This window comes from Sphaerodactylus townsendi, linkage group LG01, assembly GCF_021028975.2.
Source record: "Sphaerodactylus townsendi isolate TG3544 linkage group LG01, MPM_Stown_v2.3, whole genome shotgun sequence".
Classification (NCBI taxonomy): Eukaryota; Metazoa; Chordata; class Lepidosauria; order Squamata; family Sphaerodactylidae; genus Sphaerodactylus; species Sphaerodactylus townsendi.
The window spans coordinates 178,413,552-178,434,709 of record NC_059425.1 but is presented as its reverse complement, the minus strand read 5'-3'; the positions used below and the strand labels follow the sequence as shown (position 1 = coordinate 178,434,709).

Here is a 21,158-nt window from a genome sequence, read left to right as displayed (position 1 = left end):
CGAAAGGCTCCGGCTGTGGGAGCCCTCGTTGGTTGGATCGGAGACTGACGCCCTTGCGTCAACAATGAACTATTCTCCGTCTCCTGGCCGTAAATAAATTGTAGAGGAAAGTCTCTTTGGTGTGTGGTCTTGATTTCCGGATTATGATCGAAGGCTTTGCCCTCAGGCTGGTAAAAAGGGACAGGTGCCCATGGGAAGCTATGGAAAAATCCCAGGCTGGCAGCAGTGCGGTAGCCGCAGGTCCTGCTCTTTCTCTCCAGCCATTAGTTGATTTTAATGTCTGGGTTTATTATATTTACATTTACATGTATTATCTCTGTTGTATGTTTTTGAGTTGGAAGCCATCTTGAGCTTGCGAGGGGAAGGGTAGCGTACAACTCTAATCAATCATCAATCAATAAATCAATTAATTATAGTAGTAGCCAAAAAAAGAGACTCCCTTTGTAATTTCGGCCTTTTCGAGGCATCCAACGCGGAAGGATGCCAAAAATTCTGCCCCCTCCCAATAGGGGCCACGGCCACGCATGAACGCCGACCTACCCGGAAGTCAAGGGGCGCGCGTGGCTCTCAAGGCCTCTTACCTCTATGTGCTTCCTAACCTGCACTGGGGGTTGACTGAGCGCATGCGCAGAGCGGAGCGGCATGTCCGCTGAAGATGCTTTTACAGGTTTTGGATGCGAGATCGAGGGAAAAAAGAAAAGAGAGAACATGGAAGGTAGAGCACATTTTATCCCAGGGGAGTTAGTAAAGGAAAACGTCCTTTCTGCAAGGAGCTGTGTGTGTGTGTGTTATTCTCTTGTGTTCACAACAACCCTGTGGTGCAGACGTGGCAGAGAGAGAGACAAGGTGGCTCGAGATCACCCAGTTTTGGGTGATGGAGGGGGGGAGGCAACGGGTGATGTGAAAGACCTTTCTTTGCTGCCATTCAGACACAAGAGGACCCAAAGGGGATTATTTCAGGAGCAGACATGTTCATGTGTTTAGAGCCCAATGATCTGAATTGCTAAGATGTCATTCTAGCCACTGTGTCACACTTCTGGGGGAACTGGGCCCCTCCCCTTTTTCACAGCTGTGCTTTTGATGTGTCCATCCATAGTCTTGTGAGCATAAATCTTCGGCACATGGAATTCAGCCCCTGCTCTGTAGTTAAGGATGTTCAAGGCTGGACGTGCAAAATATGACAACCAGACTGCTATCCTGCACTGCAAGAATTGGCTTTTCTGTGCATTTGTCCTGGCTTTCTCCTGCGATCATGAAATCCGTTACATATATAATGTACACACACACACACACATAAAATGCTTTCAGTGCAGTTCTGAATAATGCTTTCCTGAGAGTAAGCTCCATTGAATAGACTGGAGTAGAATTCTTAGTAGACTTACTCTCACAATTGAGATCCAAGATGGCGATCGGGCTGAAGGTCTGTTAACAAACTTTGTTATTATTATTATTTCTCCTCTCTTCAGTCCCTCGCTGCAAGAAGCTGCACCCGAGATAATAGTGGAACTGTGACTCCCTACGAGAGACTAAAAAGGGAAATAATAACAGTCAGGGAAAAGCTGAACCGAAAGAACGCTGGAGTTACATGCTAGCCCGGAGACGGCCTTACTCATCAAATTTTAATCTCTGTGCTTTGACGACTTCACCACCTTTTGTGTATCACAGCAGAAGATTGGGTGAATTTTAAATTTTAAAACAGATAGCTGCCTACAACTTGAGTGTTTTTAGACCATGGATAAAAGCCAGACTCAGCCCTTGTGCAGTACTCAATTGGCGGTGGAGTTGACTAATTTATCTCCTCCCTAAAATTCCGCAGACATTTCACCAACAGATAGGGAGCTGAGTTATCTTGCATAGCACAACCAACTATCATCACTTTTCTTCTGCAAAATATTTCTGCTAAATACATAAGCTTATTCAAGTCTGATTAATAACGGAGCCGGTCTGAGGGGGTGAAGGATCAAATCACACCCCATGGGATGTATGTAGGTTTTTTTGCAATTGGAAGAAATGGGGGAGGGGGGGGGAGGATTAAAAATAGCAACACTGAGTTAGAAAGAAGACGTTTTTAATTATCTGACCTTAAAAACAATCTGCTTTGCAGGCATCCAGGGCTAGTCAAAAACAAAACAAACACCATCAAGTAGCTATGCAGTACAGAGGCGACTGTGGTGTTAATGCTCATCTGACAAGCAGGCAAAGATCTCTCTTTTAAAAAGATCAACAGAGATGGTTTGCCTTCCTCCCAAGTACTAGTCAGGACTGACCGACTTAGCTTCTGAGCTTTGACAAGAACAGGCTAGCCTGGACCTGCTTACCTACTTTAAAAGAGGGGAAAAATCCTTCAGGCAAGTCTAGTCAAATAGTTCCCTGTATCCCATTCAATTTGGCCTCTTCAAAAGGCAAAAGGACGACAGTTCTAATCCCCCAACTCTGCTCTGAATTTCTATCAATTTTTGCTCAATGGCAAATCTATAGCAAACAACTCTTCCACCTCCCCCCCCCCCCTTTTAGGTGGTGCAAAAGCATTCTGGAAGCACATGGAAGACCATGAAGTGGACTTTGTGTTTGAACAGCTGCTGAAGGTGATCTTGACCCTCAAGCAGAAGATCAAGGATGGCACGGCAACCGAGGAAGGTTTGGTAACATCTCTTCTTAAACTGACCCACTTCTTTTCTTAGACTGGCCTGCTTAGTTGGTTGTGGTGGGCTTTCCGGGCTGTGTGGCCGTGGCCTAGTAGATCTTGTTCCTAACGTCTCGCCTGCATCTGTGGCTGGTATCACAGAGAGAAATTTAACACACTTCTCTCTGTGATGCACCTCTGAAGATGCCAGCCACAGACGCAGGCGAAGCGTTAGGAACAAGGTCTACCAGACCACGGCCACACAGCCCAGAAAGCCCACCACAACCAGTTGAGTCTGGCCATGAAAGCCTTCGACAATACATTGACCTGCTTAGGTTTTGCATCTTCTCTGGCCTGTCAAATTGGCCTTTGGATGAGAGATTGGAAGGACCAAGGGATATAAGGTATGAGAGAACACAGAACATAATTACTGCGTACACAGTGCATGTATTACACATGTGCATTAAGTACTGTGAAGTCATAGCCGACATGGCAATCCAATAGGGTTTTCAAGGCAAGAGGCAAACAGAGGTGATTTGTCACTCTCTTCCTCTACATAGTGACCCTGGTCTCCCATGCAAATACTAAATAACTCTTCAGTAAACACTTGTTTTGAGCACCCACAGTTTGTCTCTGTCTGGGCACCCTCTTTGAACCTGAAGGCGGAGTCTAGAAAGTGGAGTTGGGGCTAGAACCCGTGACCTTCTGCATGCCAAGCGAATGCTCTACCAACATGCCCATCTGTGTACTTAATCCTGGTTCCCGTTTCTAGGGTACTATAAACACCTTGCGCTTTGCAGAGTCTTCTGGAGGAATTCAGACAGTCTGCCCTGCCAATGGCTTCTCTGGTCCCCCATCGATTCATGCAGTGCGACGTGATTAATGTCGTGAGTGGCTGTTGCTTTTTCCCATTAATCTTCCTCTTTTTTGTAATTGTCGTTTAAGCAGAATACTTCAAGGCTTTAGCTCTTGTGACCCAAGCAGACTTGAAGGACATCCTGCCCCTGCCAAACGGTAGGAATGAATTAATGTCTCTGTTCCCGAGGTGCTCCTTTAGCTTTGTGCTGCGTAGAATTTCTGCTGAGCCGTGGGGGAAAACCTAGATCAGGGGGAATCTCCTGTCTTGAAATATTATATTTTTCTGATTTCTCTAGGCCAGTGGTGGCGAACCTATGGCACGGGTGCCAGAGGCGGCACTCAGAGCCCTCTTTGTGGGCACACGCAACTAGAGTCGCCCCCACCCCCCACACATCTAGGCTGGCCTGGGCCGCTGGGCTCAATTATTAACATTAAACTTAAGACCTAGTTTTGGGGAAGCAGTGTAGGGTAACCCTGTTAAGCGCTGTTAAACCCCACTGATTTTCATGCAAAGAACAAAAGTGTGATCCTTTACCTGGGAGTAAGCTCGGTTGCTGGCAATGGGGCTTGCTTCTGAGTAAACCCTCCGAGGGTCGTGATTCACCCGTTGGAAGAGCTGCACGGTTGCTTCAAAGCAAAGCCACCGACTACCACCAAGCTTACTCCTGAGTAAGGGACGCCTCGGAGCCAACCGCATATTCTAAACTAAAACCTCAGTATTCAGGTTAAATTGCCATGTTGGCACTTTGCAATGAATAAGTGGGTTTTGGGTTGCAGTTTGGGCACTCGGTCTCGAAAAGGTTCGCCACCACTGCTCTAGGGAAAGGGGCTGTCTTGGTATACTTATTTATTTGCTTTGTTTATACCCCACCTTTCTCACCGGTGGGCACCAGAAGAGGGTTATGTTCTTCTTCTCCCCTTCATTTGATCCTCTCAATAAGCCTGGGAGGTTGCTTAGGCTGGTAATATGTGATTGGCCCAGGGTCATTCAGCAGGCTTTCAGTGCAGCGTGGGAATTCGAACCCGGGTCTCCCAGAGCCGAGTCTGACACAGTAACCACTTCACTGCATTGGTTTATTCCAGAAACCCTCAACCTTTTTGAGCCTGCAGGCGCGTTTTGAATTCTAGTAGTGTCTGTAATGAAAAACATGATTGCTTTGACTTGCGATGTAGAATTTTTTACTACTGAAATTTGTATTTTGCTCTTCCAAGTAAACAGAGTTGAGGAAGATACCCAGACGTGTGAACCTGGCTTACAGCCTTCTCAATCAGCTGAAACTACAGGAAGCCCAGAAGATAATTTTACTTTGACAGCAAAAGGGTATTGATAATATTTGTTCTTTGTGTGTGTGTGTGTGTGTGTGTGTGATTGTTCCATACCAAAAATCTAAAAATACAACTTACCTTACTCTACAACTTTTTAAATAGACAACGGCCATTTCTATAATATGTGGAGAAGGGGGTGTCACAAAGTAAACAATGCCCGAGGAACTATTGTATGATTTGTATTTGGTAAGTGAATAGAACAAATGGTATGCTTTCTGTAAAAAGCACTAATGTACAATCAACCGAGTATTGGAGCATATCAGCACCCCTTTCAAGGGTATGGGCCCCTAACAGATGTTACTTTCTGGGATGTGGGGTTCAGTCTAATTTTGCACAGGCCGACAGATACAAACAGGGAGCTAACGTTTGGGCCAAGCTGAGTAAAATCCTTGTCCTGGCTGAATCCCTTTTGTTGCGGGCATAAGGACAGACAAATAGTTTGCACCTTTAGCTGTTACTGAGGGAAGATGGCTCCAGGCATCTTTAGCCAGTTTATAATGAGATCAGATGCAGGGGATTAAGCAGATCAAAATGCTCAGTCCGGTGTCATGATGGGTCATAAATATGCAAACTGACACATGGGTGACTTCATCATTGGGCAGAGGCATAGCCCGGTGGGCACTCTGTGTTTTCCACCCCTCCCTCTGCGGTCCCCTGCCCCCACACTTACCTTACTTCAGCCTGGAAAAGTGGCCTGGTGGGAACTACACTTCCCATGAAACCTTGGGGCTCGCAAGGTCTCCTGGGAAACATAGTTCCCGCCAGGCCATTTTCAGCCTGAAGGGAACAGGCCGCTTCTTCAACCTGCGCTATTTCTATAAGGTGAGTGTGGGGGCGGGGGTGCCGATTTTCCACCCCCCAGACATGCGGTGCAACGTGCGCACCCCTGCCCCCCTGGTAGTTGGGTTTAATGAAGAACTATAGCTTTAAAAAAACAAATCCAGCCTACTTGCTGGTTGCTTGACATACTTTTTGTGACTCTTGGCATGGGTGAAGATCGGCAGTAAAGGAGGTGACGTCTCCAAGGAGTACAAGAGATCCAGCAGAAGCAGCAGAAGCGCCTTCAAGACTCCCCTTCCAGCCGCACACCTGCTCTCAAGAATGTCTCGTCAAAAGGCCATGGAGCTGCTACAAAGGCGGGAACCCCTTGAACCTGCCCTTGCTGTGCCACTTCCGGAGGATGCACGCAAAAGCGGACCTGCCCTCTAAGAAGCAGGACGTGGTCTACAAAGCCCCCTGCGGGAGGAGCCTGAGAAATTTTGAAGAGGTTCAGGATTACCTGCTTCAAACCGAGTGCGACTTCCTGTTTCTGGACCACTTTTCTTTCAACACGTACGTCCAGGTGTTCAGAAACTTCCCTCGCCGTAAGGGACTTGTGTTTGATTACGACATCAGCAAAGGAGCGGAGGCCACGCCGGTGTCCTTTTGCAACGAGCTCGACCGCGAGCGGCTGCCGTACTTTAAGTACCGCAGGACCTCTTGGCCCCGCGGAGTCTTCCTGAACAATTTATCCAGCACCTTCCTCGCCTCGTGCGACTGCACCGACGGCTGCAGGGATGAGTAAGTATCGAGAGCAGGACCCTGATGGGTTGCGCTCTGATGTGCATTGATTGATTGCTAAAGCAGGACTGTGCGTGCGTGTGCCTGTTGCCCAGAGATTTACAAGCCGCATTGACGCTGGTGGAGTCTCAACATGGGGTTGGTTCTTACAGCACCCCCTCCTGGCAGTAATGTTAATGCCTGATGGGCCAAGGAGCTTTCTGCCCCTAACAGCAATAATGTTGGCGTCTCAGTGCTTACAGGACAATAATTAGCCACTGCATTGAATTGTTTGGGTCCGACGAAAGATGCAAGCTGATCTTTTAAATTTAACTTTTTAAAGAGCATATAGAAAATCTCTCACCTTGGTCTGGGTGCCTCTTGGTTTTCTCCTTACCCCCACCTCTTCACCTAGGATGTTTGACTGACCTCCCAGAAGGGAGGCACTGCGGGAGTCCTTGGCCCACCAGATTTGGAGGGGATGGAACGGACTGCAGTCTTCCCCTTGTTGGCTACGCAGTCTGCCTGGAGGCTGTTTTCCACTCCCAAAGGGAGTCATGGGATCTGGTATGACATGTGACCGTCTTTATCACGTGAAAAAATAGCGGCGCATAAACGTTCTGGGTATACGTTCTGAAAATAAGAATCTGGGGAAATTACTAAGCGAAAGTGCTCAAGTATCTTGAAAATTAATGGGACACGCACACCCCCACCCCCCCGGAATCCAGAGAGTAAATGGACCTTGTGGGTTTATTTTGTATCCTTATTTCCACTTAGACGTCTTATGTGCTTTTTAGGACCAAATGTGCCTGCCAGATTCTCACACTGAAGAGCTGCAAAGAAAATTCTGCTTCTCCAGGAAGGGAATCCTTGTATGGATACAAGTATAAGAGGCTGGATGAGCCCATTTCCAGTGGGTAAGTCTTTCTTTCTTTCTTTCTTTCTTTCTTTCTTTCTTTCTTTCTTTCTTTCTTTCTTTCTTTCTTTCTTTCTTTCTTTCTTTCTTTCTTTCTTTCTTTCTTTCTTTCTTTCTTGTCATGTAAGACTGTTGTGTTGCATCCTTACTTCAATAGTATCTTTCTTTAGACACAAATTATTTTTCTTAGTTCATTTTTGTGAGCCAATTTCCAGTGGGTAAGTCTGTCTTTCTTTCTTTCTTTCTTTCTTTCTTTCTTTCTTTCTTTCTTTCTTTCTTTCTTTCTTTCTTTCTTTCTTTCTTTTTTTCTTTCTTTCTTTCTTTCTTTTTTCTTTCTTTCTTTCTTTTTTCTTTCTTTCTTTCTTTCTTTTTTTTTTTTTTTTTTTTTTTTTTTCTTTCTTTCTTTCTTTCTTTCTTTTCTTTCTTCTTCTTTTATTCTTTCTTTTTTTTCTTTCTTTCTTTCTTTCTTTCTTTTCTTTCTTTCTTCTTCTGGTCATGTAAAGACTGTTGTGTTGCATCCTAACTCAATAGTATCTTTCTTTGTGACACAAATTATTTTTCTTAGTTCATTTTTGTGAGCCAATTTCCAGTGGGTAAGTCTTTCTTTCTTTCTTTCTTTCTTTCTTTCTTTCTTTCTTTCTTTCTTTCTTTCTTTCTTTCTTTCTTTCTTTCTTTCTTTCTTTCTTTCTTTCTTTCTTTCTTTCTTTCTTTCTTTCTTTCTTTCTGGTCATGTAAGACTGTTGTGTTGCATCCTAACTTCAATAGTATTCTTTCTTTAGACACAATTTTTTTTCTTCTTTCATTTTTGTATCGCCCCTCCAAGTTAAATGGCAGCTTGCAGCAAACTGATGGGAAAGAACAGCCTAGTGCTTAATCCTGGGTGATAATGGGCTGTGAATATGAATTCGAGATCTTGAGGCCAGAGGCAGGCAGTGTTTGTTTCTGACTCCCTGGCAATGTATGATTGTTGTTTGGTTGTGTCCCGGCCCCCTTTTTGGCTGAGATTAAAGACAAATCAAATCGTGTGCGTCAAGTACAATTCTCAGAATGAAGCATCCAATGAACTGGACAATGGGGTTTGAACTACAGGAATCTCATGGAACAGTAACCATGTTTGGGCTTTAAAACATGACATGTTAAGTGTTGTAGAGGCTACCTTGTCTGAAACATGCTTACAGTGATAGGCAGCAATGCAGTAGTATAGGCCGTGATGGTGTAGTGCAGTGGTGGTGAACCTTTGGCACTCAAGATGTTATGGACTACAATTCCCATCAGCCCCTGCCAGCATGGGCAGCTGGCAGGGGATGTTGGGAATTGTAGTCCAGGAGCATCTGGTGTGCCATAGGTTCGCCACCACGGGTGTAGTGTTTAAGAGCAGGTTGACTCTAATCTGGAGTCCGGGGGTTGATTCCTCACTCCTCCACCTGAGTGGCAGAGGCTTATCTGGTGAACAAGGTGTGTTTCTGCACTCCTACATTCCTGCTGGGTGACCTTGGGCTAGTCACAGTTCTTCAGAACTCTTTCAGCCCCACCTACCTCACAAGGTGTCTGTTGTGGGGAGAGGAAGGGAAAGTCACCACTGAGTTTCCTTACAGGAAGGAAAGCGAATGGGTATAAATCCAAATTCTCCTTCTTCCTTACTGCTTCCTGACCATTTAATTACAGTACAGTCCTAGCCACCTGTGCACAAAGCTCTGTTGAATAACTGCTTTGCACGGTTTGCAGAAAGCCAGAAGAAGAGGCGCTTTTAGCCTTCGTGACCGACTGAGCATCGTTTCTCCAAATGGTTGACCACGTGTTAAACTTTTCCAGAAGAGCTTCGCCAACCTGACTGGCAGGTGGCTCGAGCCACTTCTTTTCCCTCCTTTGCTCAGCGCCACGTACGTTTTCTCTCCCTGCGGCAGAATTTACGAATGCAGCTTGGCCTGCGGTTGCGACAAGGCGAGGTGCCAGAACAGAGTTGTCCAGCATGGCCTTCAGGTCCAGCTGCAGGTCTTCAACACGGAGAAGAAGGGCTGGGGAGTGCGTTGCCTTGACAACATCGACAAAGGAACGTTCGTTTGTACGTACGCAGGTATGGCAGGAGCAGCCCCGTAAGGGACCGTGGGAAAGGAAGGAGCTGGGACAGGAAGTGACATGGAAAAGTGACAGTGACTTGGCTCCTAAGGACAGGGAGCAGAATAGAGTGTGCAGGAGGGGATAGAGTCACAGGATCATAGAGATGGAAGGGGCCGTACTGGCAGCCGGAGCAGGCTGTTGATAAAGTAAGTGGGCGGGGGGCAGGACTCCACGGGGAGGCACCCCCACACCCCTCCCCCTTCCCCACCCACCAGGCCCCCTGTTTTTTCAGTCGTTTTGCCCCGTGTGCCATCCCCCTCCCCCAACGCCCCTGCCTAAAGGGTTTTCAAGGTAAGAGGAATTCAGAGGTGGTTTGACATTGCCTGCCTCTATGTGGGCTGAGAACATTCTGAGAGAACAGTGACTGGGCCAAGGTCACCCAGCAGGCTTCATGTGGAGGAGCGGGGAATCAAATCAGGCTCTCCAGATTAGAATCCAGCGCTTTTAGCTATATACCATGATGACTCTCCGTCAGACGGTTCAAGGATAACTTTATAGGAAACTGGCCACCTTCCAACCAGTATAAGTTAAAAGATAATGCTTGAAGAGGAGCAAGATTCCCCCCTCCCATCTAACATCACTGAGAGCATCTAAGAGGTAAGAGGAATTCAGAGGTGGTTTGACATTGCCTGCCTCTATGTGGGCTGAGAACATTCTGAGAGAACAGTGACTGGCCCAAGGTCACCCAGCAGGCTTCATGTGGAGGAGTGGGGAATCAAATCAGGTTCTCCAGATTAGAATCCAGCGCTTTTAGCTATATGTCATGATGACTCTCCGCCAGACGGTTCAAGGATAACTTTATAGGAAACTGGCCACCTTCTAACCAGTATAAGTTAAAAGATTATGCTTGAAGAGGAGCAAGATCCCCCCCCCTCCCATCTAACATCGCTGAGAGCATCTAAGCTACATCGTTTTAAAACGCAAGGGTGCAATCTCAAACTTTTCATCTTGTCTTGGAAACGTTGGAAGAGTTTTTAAGCACTTGATGTGGAACTCTCCCGTGTTATTCTATAGCCCTTGGACAGCACGTCAGGAAACTGCTCACCGCTTAAAATTTATGACATAGGCAAACTCTGGCCCCTTCCGCACACGCAAAATGATGCATTTTCAAACCACTTTCACAACTGTTTGCAAGTGGATTTTGCCATTCCGCCCAGCTTCAAAGAGCACTGAAAGCAGTTTGAAAGTGCATTATCCTGCATGTGCGGAATGAGCCTCTGATGTTTGAACTTGTCAGGTTGATTGACACAGAGGTGACCATCTCTCTTGACAGTTCTCTGGGCTGATTTTTTGGGGTGGGGGAGCAAGTGTTGGAAAGCCGTTGCTCTAAAATATTTGGCTGCGTGCGCATGCCTCTGTCTCTCGTACGCAGATTTTCTTCTGACCCTTTTTTCGGAAGAGCTGTCTAGACCAGAAGCCCCCAACCTTTTGAAGCCTGTGGGCACATTTGGAATTCTGGCAAAACATGGTGTGCACAGAAACAAAATGGCTGCCACAGGAGGCAGAGCAAGCTATAATGATAACTTCAGTAATACAGTGCAGATCCTTGTGCTGCGGTGCCAGCCGCTGCCAACGTTGTTTTTAAAAATCTGCGTAGCCAATCAGAAACCTTGCTAGGCAAAAGCCCTGTTTGGCCCCAGTCACATCCTGAAGACATTTGGTGGACACCAGAAAAGATGGGGGGGGAGGGGCATGCCATGGCACTGTCCTGTCTAGGATGCATTCAGTGACAGGCACTGTCATGTCTAGGATTCATTCAGTCTATCACGCAGTAGTCTTTATTGAAAAGAACACTGAACTCCTGGCTTTCACAAAGGCAGTTCTAACCCACCCCCCTATTGCCCATAGCTTTATTATTTATTTCTTTCTTTCTTTCTTTCTTTCTTTCTTTCTTTCTTTCTTTCTTTCTTTCTTTCTTTCTTTCTTTCTTTCTTTCTTTCTTTCTTTCTTTCTTTCTTTCTTTCTTTCTTTCTTTCTTTCTTCGATTTATATACCACCCAATCCCCGAAGGGCTCCGGGCGGTAAACAACATTATCTAAACATCAGACAGGAGCGGTCATACAAAATATAAATATATAGGCTCCATCCCATAAAATAACTTAAAACTCATAAAACAGCGAATAACAATAATACATAAATACTTCTGTTGACCACTACCTCCCGTGCCCCCATCTACATAAAGTAAAAACAGGAAAAGAAGAGTTGGAAAACGAAAGTCCCTTCCCAATCTCTGGGAAAGATAAAGAGCCATCTGGCTACCCTTCCCCACCCAGAGAGGCCACTGTTATATATGGCTCATTCCGCACATGCAGAATAATGCACTTTCCAACTGCTTTCAGTGCTCGTTGAAGCTGTGCGGAATGGCAAAATCCACTTGCAAACAGTTGTGAAAGTGGTTTGAAAATGCATTATTTTGCATGTGCGGAAGGCAAGCACAGTGAGAAAGAAAACATGAAAGGGGAGATTCAGCAATCCAGAGAGGGCCCCAGACATTAAGCACACACTGACAGGCACCCCCAGGCCCCATATTGGGGACTCCTGCTCTAGACTATTGTGCATGAGAGATTGGGCCCCAAACGTTTTGCTTTTCTTCCAGGCAGGTTGATGAGCAGAGCTGAACCTAGGCCGGAGGAAGGTGCCAAAGAGAAAAATACGGAGAGCCCTGACCCAAGGAACACTTTATCTTCAAAGAAGAGAAAGGTGGATTCCTTATGTTCTGACTCAGAGATCGAATTTGTCCAGACCAGTAAAGACACCGCCGGTGGAAAGCACAAAGTCTCGTCGGCAGAAGCTGGAGACCCACCAGACGGGTGAGTAGCGAGTGACGGTAGCGACATAACAGGTTCTCCTCCTTTGTTGATAGTGACCCAGGAAACTTGGTTTCTCCAGCAGGAGCAGCAGTGGCGTAGGAGGTTAAGAGCTCGTGTATTTAATCTGGAGGAACCGGGTTTGATTCCCAGCTCTGCCGCCTGAGCTGTGGAGGCTTCTCTGGGGAATTCAGATTAGCCTGTACACTCCCACACATGCCAGCTGGGTGACCTTGGGCTAGTCACAGCTTCTGGGAGCTCTCTCGGCCCCACCTACCTCACAGGGTGTTTGTTGTGAGGGGGGAAGGGCAAGGAGATTGTAAGCCCCTTTGAGTCTCCTGCAGGAGAGAAAGGGGGGATATAAATCCAAACTCTTCTTCTTCTTCTTCTTCTTCTTCTTCTTTTTCTTCTTTTTCTTCTTCTTCTTCTTCTTCTTCTTCTTCTTCTTCTTCTTCTTCTTCTTCTTCTTCTTCTTCAGGCCGATAAAGTCACGATAGACTTGAGAGGCGGTGTAGCCCAGGGGCAGGCTTGTGGGCCCTTCTGCCAAGAGCACCCTGTGTCCCCGGAGGCCACTCCTTTTTCTGCAGTGTTATTTTTTGCCATCTCTAGAATCTGTTTTGATATCGATATCGTACTTTTAATGTTTTTATATATACATGTGATATTTTATGGAAATTTGTACTGTATATTATATGTATGTGAGCTGCTGTCAGCCTGGCCTTGGCTGGGAAAGGGTGGGATAGCAAGTCCAAAGAATAAGAGACCATTTGGGTTGCCCTTGGGATAGAAGGCTGGGGATCCAGGCCCTGTCTAACACCTGAGGCTGGCAATGAATTCAACAGGTAGGGCACAGTGTAACCAGAGTAACTTAGAAAGCCAGCAAACTACTCAAATGAAGACGCGAAGTGCTAATTTAATAAAGCGTTGAGCGAAAAGCGCACTGCATGTAAACAACATCGTCTGCATACATATACAATGATGAGAAAACCCAATAAATAAGACAAAGAACACTGTCGTTCCATCCCATTATTGGCACCGTATTGCCGTATGGATTTTTCTGGCAAGGTCGTGGCAAAGTTTTGTCTTGGGACAACTTTAGAAACTTTTTGAGCTATAATTTTTATAAATAATAGAAGTAATTTTTATAATTTTATACATACATACACATATACACACATACGCACAAACACACACATACATACACACAAACACACACACATATACACACAAACATGCACACATATACATATACACACACACATATACATATACACACATATACATATACACACAAATACATATACACACATATACATATGTGTGTGTACGTACATACATGTATGTATGTATGTATGTATGTATGTATGTATGTATGTATGTGTATATGTGTGTGTGTGTATAAAGGGTGGCATGCAAGGGAGGGGAAGGAGGGAGGGAGGGGTCCGGCATCTGGACATGGCCCACCCACCCTAGCAGAGGGAAAGGGAGGGAGGGGTGGCATGCAAGGGAAGGGGAGGGAGAGGGAGGGGCCCGGCATCTGGACATGGCCCACCCACCCACCCACCCTACCTACCTACCTACCTACCTACATACATACATACATACATACATACATACATACATACATACAAGCTGCCTAGAGACGCAGGTAGGAAGTGAGGGTATACATTTTTATAAATATAAATAACAAATAAGTCTTTGCGATGTCAAAAGAACGTGCATAGAAAGCCAACGCAAAACCAGAAGGGCAAGTCCCCCGCAACCATTACCAAGGTTCCACATAACTAGCAATTAAGAACGGAGGCACCAGCTGGGGTCTCCCCGGGGAGGGCATGAGGCCTCCCAGGAGCAGCTCTCTGGCTGCAATCCTGTTGCCTTCGCTGTCTTGAACAACCTCATGTGAAAGCCATGTCGCTTAACGGTTGAATGTTTCTCCCAATATGACGATGGCCTCGCTCTCTTTTATCTGAGGTCAAGTTTGTGCTTAAGGAAAAAAAGACATATTATCAAAGATAAAACAATCCATTAGTCCACTTTATAATGCGTGTGGGTCAGAAAATGCCATTAAAGCCACTTGTAGGCTAATCCCTGTGGCTACATTGAGGGTACTTTCGCACATGCAGAATAATGCACTTTCCATCTACTTCCAATGCACTTTGCAGGTGGATTTTGCTGTGCGAACCACAAAATACACTTGCAAACAATTGTGGAAGTGCATTGAAAGTGCATTATTGTGCATGTGTGAAAGAGCCCGGAGAGCCCCGCTGTTCCCCAACAAAGCCCCTGATTACAGGCATGAACCTGCCTTATGCCGAATGAGACCATTAGTCCTTCAAGATCAGTACTGTTTACTCGAATTGCCAGCAGCTTTGCAGGATTTTCAGGCAGAGCTCATTCACATCACCAGGGGACATACATTGAAAATACATTGAAAATGCTGGGGGGGAAGAATAAAGACTAATAAAAGGAAACACTTCTTCACGCAACGTGTGATTGGTGTTTGGAATATGCTGCCACAGGAGGTGGTGATGGTCACTAACCTGGATAGCTTCAAAAAGGGCTTGGACAGATTTATGAAGTCAATCTATGGCTACCAATCTTGATCTTCCTTGATCTGAGATTGCCTTAACAGCTCAGGAGCAACAGCCACAGAAGGCCATTGCTTTCACATCCTGCATGTGAGATCCCAAAGGCACCTGGTAGGCCACTGCGAGTAGCAGAGGGCTGGACTAGATGAACTCTGGTCTGATCCAGCAGGCTTGTTCTTATGTTCTTATGTTCTTGTCCTTTTAACTGGAAATACCAGAGATCGAACCTGGGAACGTCTACATGCCAAGCGGATTCATTACCACTGAGCCACAGCCCCTGGGTCTTTGGATGGTTCACCTCACAGGTCCCTTCCACACGTGAAGAATAGTGCACTTTCAATCCACTTTGCAGCTGTGCGGAATAGCAAAATCCACTTGCAAACCATTGTGAAAGTGGACTGAAAGTTCATTATTCTGCATGTGCGGAAGAGGCCTCATGCAAACCAGGCACTGTTGCTTGCGAACAGAACTCTTGGGAGCTAGAGGGGAAGAACTTTCCCGAGGCTGCATTCCCCTTAGGGATGGCCTTGCTCCAAACCCAGAAGTGTCAACATGCTGCTGGATTCTTAGGTCTCTGCCTTGCAGAGTTTCCAGCAGATGCTAGGTAAAGAATCCGACCTTCCGGAAAGTCAGAATATTTGTCAGGACTTCCACTCGGTTGGTTTGCATTGCTTAAAAGCCCTGTTTTTAATTTCTCATCAGGACGCGGAGCTGTGACTGTATCGGCCGGAATGACGAAAGGATGAAAAGACCCCAAACAAGAACTTCAGTCCTTCAGAGATGTCGGAGACAGCTGGTAAAAAGACTTCAGGATGTATTTACAGGTGGCTTACAGAGTTAGAAAACACAATGCAGCAATGACAGAATAATGCACACTGTGAACAATGCAATGCAACTGGATTTCACAAATTACAACAACAACAACCTTTATTAGGCATATAAAATAAGTTCTAGAATGTTACCAGACATTTGTACAAAGCAAGCATATGATCAAAACACAGACAGAGAAACTGTATCTAATATTAGACATTACTTAGAAAATTCCAGTAACTTGTAAAAGAAATTCTGTTACTTTTTCCAAGAGCATGACGTCTGTATTGTTTAACAGAAGCTCCACAACAGAATTGTCAGTCTCTTTCAGATTTGTCTAGGGCCAGCCAAGGAGAGAAATTCCTAATACCCACTTATCTTGGACAGTTGAGTATAATGTGAAAAGTCTCCACTTGGTTTTTACAGTGTGGACAAACCCAATCCTGGAGAGGGTTAGATAAGTAACGACCCTTTGTAATCTTTACCTCTATAGAAATTGTCCTCCTGTAGAATTCCACTGTACTGCCTCCCGGTGCCCTTTAAGGAAATACAGTCCTGAACAGTTCCATTTTATCCGTTCTGTGAAATGGTACAAGCGTGGGGGGTTTCTGATCTCATCAGGCAGGCTTTCCCATCAGGTAGAGGCCAAAACAGAGGGAGTTTGAGTATGGGCTACTATGGGCTTTTGTAGAATGTATGGGCTTTTGTAGAATGGCAACTTCAAGAGGCTTTGGTCAGATGAGTAGAACTGTCTCATTGCAATATATATTGAGAGAGGCGGTCCTGTAGATAAATTGGTAACCAGTGGAGTGATTGCAGACGTGCATACTCTTGTGAAGGACGGTGTAAAACCCCTAGTAGCAGAGCAGCACCACTCAGGAACTCAGTAGGAACTCACACGCACACAGCTATTCGGCTTCACAGAAGCGGTCCTACTTTTACTGTTCACAAATATTGGTTGCACAGACAAAGTGCTTCACCAAGCGGTACGAAGACAAATGCCTCCACAGACTTCAGTACCCGCAGCCTTTTATCTGGTATATCAACCAATCACAGTCTTTTCCCAATTAGACCCAGAAAGAGGCTGCAGTCACATGTTAACAGTCAAGTAGATTTGGATGATCTAGCATCTGTTTAACAGTGCTGTGACAACTCTGCCTAATGAAATGTAGAATTCTGCAGCAGGTGGAGTTTCAAGGGCAGACCCATGCAGAGCGCATTACAGTAGTCTAGACTTGAGGGTACCATGGAGTGCATCCATGTGGCCAGATTGACTGGGTCAATATAGGAAGCTATTCTTTAGATAAAATGAATGCATTTTTTTTGCAGCTGCATTAACTTGCTTTTTCAGCAATAATGCTTGGTCTGATCTAACCCCCCACCCCCCAATATGCCTTCCCAACCATAACTCCAACGTCCTTTCTTTTTCTACTAAATGAAATGTTTTGCTGAACTGTAGTACATTTTTCTGGATAACTTTTTTTCAGGTGGGATTGTGCTTAGGCGGAAGAAGATACCGTTTTGGAGTAGCTGGTGCTCAATAGGTCACAAACTCTGCACTGAGAAAGAAACGATGGCCACGTTTGACGCAGAGACCTGATTACTTTCTTTTGTAGGCAATCGCTGATGCCACTTCTTCCGAAGAAGAGAGTCCCGTGTGCCACAGATCAGCAAGGAGACGACTGATCATGGAAACGAGGAAAGGGAATCAAAGTAGGCTTACTGGGGGGTTTTTAGGGAGGGGGGTTGCTTACATAAAACACATTCGTTGTTTATCAGAGCTGTAGAAGAAGAGTTTGGATTTATATCCCCCCTTTCTCTCCTGCACGGAGACTCAAAGGGGTTTACAATCTCCTTGCCCTTCCCCCCTCACAACAAACACCCTGTAAGGTGGGCACCTTTGGAATTTTGACCACAGGGTAGTGGGGGTAACCCCCACGTGCCTGCCACAGTAGGCAAATGTCAGGGGGTAAATTTATTTATAACTCTACTTGCAAACTCTTCAGAATTCCAAACATTAGCTCCGTTTAGCAGGATGTACACACGCTGACCTTCAGTCATGCAGTGAAGATCCTTGTGTTGTAGGAGCAGCTGCTGCTGAAGCAACGTAAAAAAAACAACCGGCACTGCCAATCCCATCTCCAGTGGCCAATCAGAATCCCTGCTAGGAAAAAGCCCCTCTCGGCCCCACCCACTTTCTAAAAATACTTCACGGACACCAGGAAAAGATGTCGTTGGACCATGTTTAGGGTCCCTTCTGTGGCCACTTTATGTCTGTGGTGGCGAACCTTTGGCACTCCAGATGTTATGGACTACAATTCCCATCAGCCTGCTAACAGTGGCCATGTGCGAGGGGCTCAGATGGGGTCGTCCATAACATCTGGAGCCTGCCAATCGGCCATGTTGCAGAGGCTGATGGGAAAACAATAATCCACTGCTTTATGTGCATGCCCCTGTTCTACAATTACAAACAGTAAATAGTTACAAATAATTTGTGTCTTCGTTTTGGGGGAAATTCCTAAAGCGCTTCAATAAAACTCAAAATATATTGAACGTCGTGGCCGTAAACACAAAACAGTAGACCCTGCAGACATGTGAAGGGTGAGTTTATTGTTTATTGTTTATTTATTGTTGGATTTATATACCGCCCTCCCCCGGAGGGCTCAGGGCGGTGTACAGAATACACATCTACGGACAGGGCAAAGTTAAAACCAGTACAAATATCATATAAGCCCTGTCTCGTTATTAAAACCAATAAACAGCAATACAACCAGCGATACAACCAGCATTTGAGAACTGAAACCAAACCCTCCCAGGGAAACCCAAAAGGCCCCCACTAAAATGAGCCACATATGGTAATTAAAACAAACAGAAAACAAGGGGAAGGGGGTAGGAGGCAGGGGGCACCCTCAGCAGCCGACCCTGCCAAAAGCCCGGCGGAATCCCTGAGTCTTACAGGTCCTTTAAACAATGATCAAATGGGAAATGCTCATCTTTTACCTGGTGCCTGATGAACTTGGAATAAAGGGTATTGATGCATGCTTCTAAAGGTCGGCGGGTCGTCTAGACGAGTTTAGTGCTGTTATATGAATCCCATTCTCCCCTCCAAATATTTTATGGACAGAACAGAGCACGCAAGGAGAGTTCAGAGGACCAGCAACCACCAGGCTGTCGGAAGGCAATGCAGCCTGCCCTGACGGGAATCCCCTTTCCGATCCCAGCTTGTCCAGCACGCCTGTTCGGCAGGATGAAGGGAGTGTTAAAGAGGAGAACACAGATCTCTTCAGCACAGACAGCGTACCCAAGGGGGAAAACAGGAGTAGCAGACAAGAACCGGCTCATCTGGAGGCCGCAGAAGAGAAAGAGTCTTACATGAGACAGTTCAGCGGAGAGGATCTTTGTTTACTAGACGCCACCGAGGAAGGCAACGTGGGCAGATTTCTCAATGTAAGCAACAGCAGGCTATTTCCTTGTTTAATACTTGGGTAGTGGGTTTTGGGGGGGCGCAAGGCTGTGGCTGGGAATTGCGCAGCCCCTGCTCCCAGCCCCATGAGCACCCCTTAAATGCACCCCTTCCCAGACATGCGAGCGTGCACACGCATGCACCAAGATCATGCGGGAACTACAACAGTGAAGGCCTGTTACCGTCCTGCTGCTGCAAACATTCAATTTTGCCACCTCGAACATAATAATGTAAGTTCGTTCAAAGCAGTTTAAGGAAAGCCGGCCTGACCATCGGTTCTTTCTCCTGTTTATCAGCATAGCTGCTGCCCGAACCTCTTTGTGCAGAGTGTGTTTGTCGAGAGCCACGACAAGAATTTCCCCTGGATCGCCTTCTTCACAAACAGGTTTAAAAGCTTTTCCCATTCTTTCCGTGCAGTAGAAAGGATATTGAGGAGATAGAAAAAGTGCAGAGAAGGGCAACAAGGATGATTGAGGGACTGGAGCACCTTCCCTATGAGGAGAGGCTGCAGCGTTTGGGACTCTTTAGTTTGGAGAGGAGACGACTGAGGGGGGATATGATTGAAGTCTATAAAATTATGCATGGGGTAGAAAATGTTGACAGAGAGAAATTGTTCTCTCTTTCTCACAATACTAGAACCAGGGGGCATACATTGAAAATGCTGGGGGGAAGAATTAGGACTAATAAAAGGAAACACTTCTTCACGCAATGTGTGATTGGTGTTTGGAATATGCTGCCACAGGAGGTGGTGATGGCCACTAACCTGGGGTATAGCTTTAAAAGGGAGAAACTTGGACCCAGATTTATGGAGGAGAAAGTCGAGTTTATGGCTACCAATCTTGATCCTCTTTGATCTCAGATTGCAAATGCCTTAACAGTCCAGGTGCTCGGGAGCAACAGCCGCAGAAGGCCATTGCTTTCACATCCTGCATGTGAGCTCCCAAAGGCACCTGGTGGGCCACTGTGAGTAGCAGAGAGCTGGACTAGATGGACTCTGGTCTGATCCAACTGGCTTGTTCTTATGTTCTTATGACAGCTTCGGGGGGTGGGGGGGACAGGAATTCCCCAGTAGGAAAAGTTGTATCAGACTTCAGCTCCAACTGCTGGCATTTGCATTTTCCAGCAGAAGATGAGCAGAGAGCAGGCTCACTGGGGGTCCTTCGTACAGCGCCCAGGGAAAGGGAAGATGAGCTTCCCGCTGGACTTGCCAGTAGTTGGGGCATTTCTTGTGGCTAATCCAGAGGGAAAGCGCAACCGTTCCTTTGATTCTTGCCATTCACAAGATGATTTCTTTTACTTCCCAGGCATGTAAAACCGGGAACTGAACTCACGTGGGACTACGGTTACTTGCCTGGAAGTATACCGGAGACAGAGATCCCCTGTCAGTGTGGGTCTCGTCAGTGCAGGAGAAAAATCCTATAGTATGCTTTTGAAGTCATTCTTCCAGGCCGATCCGCACTTTGTTCACGAGAAAGAAGGACTCTTGGGTTACTGGGGCCAGTTGGGACCAATGTGTTTATGACGTGGTAAGAGAAGCTGTCGTCTGACTGGCTCCTTGAAAGGTTTGTCACAGATCCCCTTTTCTGTATGGGTGTCAGCTCACAGCCCAGGGCCAGGTTTATCTCGTGTTCTAGCCTATCACTTGACAAATGAAACAAATGATACTATGCTAAATTCACTTAGAACAGATCTTCTCAGAGAAGTATTTTAGTCTAGTGGACAGCCAGTGGTAAAGTCAGATTAGGACAGGGATGGCGAACCTTTTCAAAACCGAGTAGCCAAATTGCAACCCCAAACCCACTTATTTATCGCAAAGTGCCAACACGGCAATTTAACCTCAACACTTAGGTTTTAGTTTAGAAAAAACGGTTGGCTCCGAGGCGTGCGTTACTCAGGAGTAAGCTTGGTGGCAGTCGGTAGTTTTGCTTTGAAGCAACCGTGCAACTCTTCCGACGGGTGAATCACGACCCTCGGAGGGTTTACTCAGAAGCAAGCCCCATTGCCAACAACTGAGCTTACTCTCTGGTAAAGAATCGCGCTTTAGTTCTTCACATGAAAATCAGTGGGGTTTAACAGTGCTTAACAGGGTTACCTACACTGTTTTCCCAAA

General features: G+C 46.1%; 1 protein-coding gene across 5 annotated transcripts; it reads left to right on the top strand.

Moving 5' to 3' along the window:
* The first annotated feature begins 615 nt into the window (after positions 1–615).
* On the top strand, positions 616–20,895 carry SETDB2 (SET domain bifurcated histone lysine methyltransferase 2). Of its 5 annotated transcripts, none has more exons than XM_048500927.1 (14): positions 616–715; positions 1,467–1,676; positions 2,515–2,637; positions 3,572–3,637; positions 4,694–4,802; positions 5,804–6,367; positions 7,144–7,263; positions 9,167–9,324; positions 11,977–12,190; positions 15,478–15,571; positions 17,202–17,298; positions 18,710–19,032; positions 19,345–19,433; positions 20,353–20,895. In XM_048500927.1, exons 2-14 carry the CDS (start codon positions 1,586–1,588, stop codon positions 20,468–20,470), a joined length of 2,166 nt encoding a protein of 721 aa, XP_048356884.1. In that variant the 5' UTR covers positions 616–715; positions 1,467–1,585; the 3' UTR covers positions 20,471–20,895. The 5 variants fall into 5 exon arrangements, with proteins under 5 accessions (XP_048356884.1, XP_048356876.1, XP_048356893.1 ...); XM_048500919.1 differs by having other exon boundaries at positions 9,167–9,336; XM_048500936.1 differs by lacking the exon at positions 1,467–1,676 and having other exon boundaries at positions 622–715; positions 9,167–9,336.
* The last annotated feature ends 263 nt before the right edge of the window (positions 20,896–21,158 follow it).

Bases quoted from the DNA above. Each gene is read 5' to 3' on its own strand.
- SETDB2 (XM_048500919.1), top strand. From the start codon at position 1,586: ATGCTAGCCCGGAGACGGCCTTACTCATCAAATTTTAATCTCTGTGCT. The intron at 1,677-2,514 runs GTGAATTTTAAA...CCCCCCTTTTAG, and splicing joins GTATCACAGCAGAAGATTGG to GTGGTGCAAAAGCATTCTGG. The intron at 2,638-3,571 runs GTTTGGTAACAT...TCGTTTAAGCAG, and splicing joins TGGCACGGCAACCGAGGAAG to AATACTTCAAGGCTTTAGCT.